Consider the following 6817-nt stretch of genomic DNA (forward strand, 5'->3'; position numbering starts at 1 on the left):
GCTACTTATAGAATTGTTATTATACCTTACAAAACACTTTTTAATATTCTTTATTAATATATGATATTTTTATCTCATTTTTCACTTTTTATATAATAAATTGTGTATTAAAATATATTTTCTTTTAAAATTACTAATATTGAACTCAATTCATTATTAAAATGATTAAATATTAGATTATAATTAGTATGACGTTTATTAAATGCATTAATTAGTTAATTTTAAATTATAAATTACCCAATCTTCAAATATTTATAAGTAAAATTATTACTGATTCATAATTAATTAATTTTTCATCGATATATTGAATGTTGTTTATTCTTTAATTCATTGATGTATTAAATTTATAATAAGATTTTCATTCTTAATTTCATAAATTAAATATAAACATAATTTTTTATCATAAAATTCTATAGATATTTCATGCACAACCAAACACAGTTTATCTTTGATTCCCAAATATCATTTATTTCCAGACATCTAAAAAAAACTTTAAACAAAACGACTCAAAAATGTAAAAAAGATAACATTATAACCTTTGGAAAGAAAGAATACATGTATATTTTATAATTAAAGCTAAAAACAAATTAGAATGAAAAGATCCCAATAGTGGATTTTACACTCAAGGATATTCCCTCAAAGCCAAAATACAAACACTTAAGACACACAAAAGTACACTGTTTCTGTATAAGAGAGAGAAGAAAAGATATATATGATGGAAACCAAATTGAGATTTTATGTTTTGTGTGTTAGAAAATACCAAAAGCAGAAAAAGAAGAATAGCAATGGACAAACAAAGAAAAAAGCAAATGCCTAACCTGTCCTTTTTTCCTCCAAAAGCCTGCATGTGCCTTGAATTATACCACCACTCCCTCGCCTCCTACCATACATTATCCATCTTCATCTTCATCTTCATCTTCATCTTCATCTTCATCCTCTTTTCTCTATCTAAAAATTCAATCCCTAAACCCATTTTGTTAACATTTCAACATTGCCTTTTCCTTTGACTTTCTTAAATTAACTTCATAGTTCTTCTGTTTAACATCAATCATTCAGTGAATCAAACCACAAAAACCAGCTCTTTTATTATCTTATGTTCTAAGAATCATATTCAATATCAAAAAGAGCAAAAGAGAGTAAAAAAGGAAATTACAGATTCCATTCCGCAACCTTTTTGCAAATCGGACAATCAGATTACTATTCAGGGGAAAATGAAAAACAATATAAAAGAAACCAATCATTTTTTCTTGCTTCTATCAATGGCAGAAGAGAATATTGAGCCTAAACCAAAAAGATTCCCCGAATGAACATTTAGAATAGGGTTTACTTGAACTCCATTACCGTACGAACCATGTACCTTCTTCAATGGAGGTTTCTGATATCCAATTGAAGACGAACACTGTAACGAATTTTTGGACGCGTTTCTATGAGAGCTTTGCTTTTGATGTACACCGTCTTTGGACAATGGCGTCCGCTTAATATTCGACGCAGAGCCAGTCGAATTGCTTCGCGAGAGAAGCGGCAAAGGACATAAGCTCCGAGTGTAACCAGAGCCACAGCTACTGCTTCTTTTGAAACGCCAAAACGATTTGGAATTGGAATTGGAATTGGAATTAGAACTTTGTTTCTCTTCAGAATCATTACTCGTAGCCTTGATTTCCTTCAACGATGGATCTTTCTTCAAACATTTATCCGCATTGAGATCGAGCGATTTCGTTCGCGTCAATGAAGCATGAGAATGATTAGAAGAAGAGTGATCGAGTGGCTCGTCCGGTTTCTTCTTGATTTGGAGAGGAAGAATTTTGCCGTGGGAGAAAATTTCATCGGCGGAGGAGGATTCGTGATCGGAACATTCGGGAATGCAGAAATCGAAATCGAAGCTGGAATTGAAACCGGAGGAGGATTTGGATCGGGAACTAGGGCGTTGTTCGACGGGAATAGGTTCGGTAAGGGAGAAATCGTGAGAGAATGAAATTCTAGGGCTCATTGCGGCGGCAACAGAAATGTCAGGAGAAACGGCGGCGTCGATCGCCATGGATTTGGAATTGGAATGGAATGATGAGCATAAAAATGAAGAAGAGCCAATGGAAAGAGGGGGAAAACAGGGTCTGAGAGAGAAGAAGGAAGAAGATGAACAAAATCGAGAAGAGGCCAAATTAAAAGAATTCGAAGGCTTATTTCAGAGACCAAGTTTTCATAATCAGACTTTGTTGGTTGAAGAGCAACTCTGAGAAACAGAGGGCGTTTAATAACAACCTGCCGTCGACGAATTTCTTAACCCAATTATTTGTTCTCATGGCAAAATTAAAGGAATTTATTTTTATCTTTTTAATTTTAAGAGATAATCCCGAGCAAATCATTAATGACCCACTCCTAAAAAAAACAATTACCTTCGACTTATTTAAAACATACCACGCTATCATATTAGAGATGATTATATCTATAGTAATCTTAATTTCATCTTTCTCAACTTCACATCAATATTTGATAGATGTGGTCATGACAATATCCATATTTAATGCCATGAGTATTGTGATGAATGGAGAAAAATAAAGATTGTGATAGATATGATCATCACATTAGGATTACAGTAGACTTGATTAGCTCAATACGATACTGTGCTTTAATGTAAGTAAAAAATACGTTAAAAATTAAATTTAATTTGTTTTTAGGGAGGGATCATTGATCATATTTAATAAAAAAAAAATCAATTGTCCAAAAAGACGAAATTTAAATTAAAAATATATATATAAGCAATTTTTACTTAAAACTTGGGCGAGTAATCAATTTTTTATCCAATGCAAGCAAAAAAAATAAATTTTTATAGAAAAATGGTACATGATACGAAATTGGTAAACTTTGAGCCTTTGACAAAGTTATCAACGGTGATTTTATATAAGTTTGAGGTGATTTTAAAATTGTTATATTTAAAATTTTTATTAAATACTTATTTAATCACTCAAAATTAATGTAATATTTTTAAATGTAATTCATATTTCATCAAAATTGATTTTAAATAATTAAAAACATATTTAAAAGTGATTTTAAAAATGACAAAAGTAATTTTAATTATTTTAAAATTATTTTTCAAACCTGCCCTAAGTTTTATTATTTTCATTCAAATTAGGATTTTTATTTTTAATTTTCTTTATAGAGAAATTAGTGAATGAATTATAGAGTTTGAATACATAATGTAAAAATTACAATTCCGTGAAATTAATTTACTTTGTATGGTTTTGAAATTAATTTACAAAATCAATAATGCATTGATTTCAAAAAAAAAAAAATTTAATTTTCCAAAGGTGTGCAGTAAAAGTTGATTGTAATGTTCATATTATAAAAATTGAATTATCACCGACAAGAGTGTAACTCGATTGGCATAATGTTCATACTATCAACTTCGTGGTTTGAGATTCGATTATCCACCCTACACTTTAATTACAATACCTCTTCAAAAAAAAATGTAGAAGTACTTTTCTTTTGTTTTTGTTTGTTCAACAATTTTGAGAATGGAAGAATTGAACCATTGATTTTTTAGATCGATGATTATTGATATTTTATTTACTAAATTATATTTGAATTGGCAAAAGTACTTTTTAATTAATATTGAAACTAAATATTCTGAAAATAATATGATAGAATATTTTATTATCAATATTGTAGATCTATACCTAGTGAGTTGGATTATGCTCTATTCAATTATATTTATAGTCAATCATAGGTCTGTACTCACCAAACCAACAGTTAGGTGGAATATGTGTGAATGCTGGTAAATGTTTGACTACTTACACTATATATATATATAAAAGAGGAGAAAATAAGTATACTCATGTGTGAAATGTGTATTTTAGTACAAATAAATGTATAACATCAATATGTATGATATTAATACATATTTAGAAATATTTAAAGTAACGCCAAAATGAAGTTTTGTAAGTTTTTGTTGAGCAGAATTGAAAAAATTACCTTTTAAAAGAATAAAAATGTCACATGATAATATTTTATAGGATAATACTTAGGAAGTGCATCCAAGCGAGCACTCAAGTTTTTTTTCAGGACATTTAAAGTTAAGGGACCTCTCTAGGTTATAGTAAATGTATTTTTCTAGATTTCTTAGCATGTAATTGTTTTGATTAACGTTAGACATTTAAATTAAAGACCTCATTAAGAATGATCTTTTTTATCATTGATAAACATTGCTTGATTTAGCAATGTGATCAATTAAATTAACTAGCGCTAGTTTAAGTTTATTCTTTTATAAGAAAAAAACGTTAAAGCTTATTCTTTTTTAAAAAAGCATAAATGTCTATCTTTTAACCAATAATTGATTCTTTTTTAGGGAAAAAAAAGTACATTTAAATATAATTATTATATAAACAATATCCAAAATATAAATTGTTAAGAGTAAGGCTCAAATTATCCCAATTACTTTTTAAGATGAAGCATCAATTATTTTTATTTATGTGATAGGCAATGGAATAAGAGGTTGTATTTGAGAATGGACCATTCAAACAACAACACAAATGGCTTTTTATCTTACCACTTTTTGTCCCAAAAATAGCACCTTTAATTTCACACCAAATATTTTTTCCATACAAATGAAAAAGGAATTTTTTTTCTCTATCTTTTTCAAGTCCTTATCACAACCTATCATGTGATATAACAATAAAAAGCATAACTTTAAAAATTAAAAAAAAAAAAAAAAACCCTCAATTTGCACAATATTAGTTGGTGTATGAACTCCTTTTAGTTTGATGATTTCATCCTAAATAATTTGATTATATTGTTTCAAATTTATGTACATATTGATGTTGCATTTGTTGATAAGATAGTTTCAATATTGATTATTGCATTCTCTACATGGTATATAAGTATTTGGTCTCTCATACTTAAGTTGTCATTTTGTTTCTTAACTATATAGTATGTTTGAACAAATATCATTTATGCATAATATACCTAGATTTTTTTGAGATGATTTAAAACAAAAGGATTGAAAAGATTGAAATAATACAGAATAATTTTAAGAATAAAATAAAGTTATGAGTTAAAAAATACTTTCGATTTTAAAATTTTCATGAAAGTAAAATTTTAATAAATTGATTAGAAAATTTTTTTTTTTAAAAAAAGTCATTTTTATTCAATTTTTTTATAAAATAAAGTTTAAAATATATTTTGAGAGTGTTTCCATAATTATTTCCAAAACACTTAATTTTTTTTTTCCAAAATGATTTATTTTTAAAATTAAACCAAATACACCTAAAGCACACGGAACAAATTGTTTAAGTTTAAGAGAAATGTAAAATTTTCATAAATTATGAGGACTGTTTTTTAAAAATATAATTATATGGTAGGGATCAAACATCACTTTCACTTATAAGGGCTAACTGAAACCATTATCAAATTAATAATGGATCAAATTAGAATTATAATGGTAACAAACCACAATATCAATGAAATTAAAAGTTGTCTTTGTAATAGACACTATAATGAGTCATTAGTACAACTTTCCCTAACATTAAATTCCGTTAAAAAATAGAAAATTCCGTCGGAAATTCCTTTTAAAAATAACGGTAGAGAGAGAAGTGAAGCTTATGGCGATTGGCGACAACACTATGTCGGCAACAAAAAGCACAAATGACCATAGGGTTATTCAAGTAAATTACGAACCAGTTCTTTAATATTTACCTTTTTTTTTTTAATTTTTATTATTACGATTAAAAAAAATATTGAATGTGGTTTCTATTTTATCTTACAAATTTTTAAAGAAGTTTTTCTTTTGAAAAAAACAATTTTTTTTTTTAAAAAAAGTTAATATATTAAAGTTGACAATCAATCGTTAAATTGAAATTTAACAATTTAATTCTTTTTCTTAAAGAGATAATAATTTATTATTCGTAGATCCTTGAAGAATTCTCAAAACTTTTATTGATTTGACATTCACATAAAAAGAAAATAAAAAATTTAAATTCTAAGCCAAAGTTATTGTAGAATTATTATTAAAAATGTGTAAAAAGTAGTGATTCCCTCTTCTCTTTTCTTTTTCTTTTTTCTTATTTTCCGTCCTTTGGGTCCAATAAGTTGTGATTGCTTGTTTTTTAAGTGATGATTATTTTAAATGACAAAATTGTTGAAATTATTTTTAAATATTAATAAACTTTTATTATTTATCAATAATAGACAATGATAGATACTGATACCGATAGATGTCTATCAATGTTTGTTAGTAATAGATAATAATATTTTACTATATTTATAAATAAGTGGACTCATTTTTTTATATTTGAACACAATCAATTTTTTAGAATTATAATCTTTATTTTAATGTGTATTTCTTTTTTAAAAAAGATTTGGACTTTTATAATGATCAATACCTCACTTTTTTTTTATTTTAAAATAAACACCATGTTTTAGATTTTTAATAACGGCCTTTTAATTAAATGCTGAAATTTGTTCATCGTAATAGTTTAAGTTTGTTAACGAAGAATGAGGCAGATATTTAACATTAAAAGCTTATAGTCATAAAAATACTGTTTTTGAATGTATAGAATCATCATTTTATTATTCAAGTTATTTGATAACTATGGGTAATCATTTGATTTTTGTTTTTAAAAATTAAGTCTATTTCATCTACATTTTTTATAATGATTTGTATGGAATTTTTAGTCAAATTCAAAAAAACAAAAACAACTTTTTTTAAAATTATTTTTTTTAGTTCTCAAAATTTGGCTTGGTTTTTTAAACTATTTATAAAAAACAGATAACAAAGGAAGAAATTTAGAGGTGAAAATAGTGTCCATAGGCTTAATTTTCAAAAACA

At 26.4% G+C, this 6817-nt stretch overlaps 1 protein-coding gene across 1 annotated transcript; it reads right to left on the reverse strand.

Annotated features, from left to right (window-relative positions):
• Positions 1 to 537: 537 nt before the first annotated feature.
• LOC120075010 lies at positions 538 to 2297 on the reverse strand. Its single transcript, XM_039028146.1, has one exon. It carries the CDS (start codon positions 2033 to 2035, stop codon positions 1238 to 1240), a length of 798 nt encoding a protein of 265 aa, XP_038884074.1. The 5' UTR covers positions 2036 to 2297; the 3' UTR covers positions 538 to 1237.
• Between the last annotated feature and the right edge of the window lie 4520 nt (positions 2298 to 6817).

This window comes from Benincasa hispida, chromosome 4, assembly GCF_009727055.1.
Source record: "Benincasa hispida cultivar B227 chromosome 4, ASM972705v1, whole genome shotgun sequence".
Classification (NCBI taxonomy): Eukaryota; Viridiplantae; Streptophyta; class Magnoliopsida; order Cucurbitales; family Cucurbitaceae; genus Benincasa; species Benincasa hispida.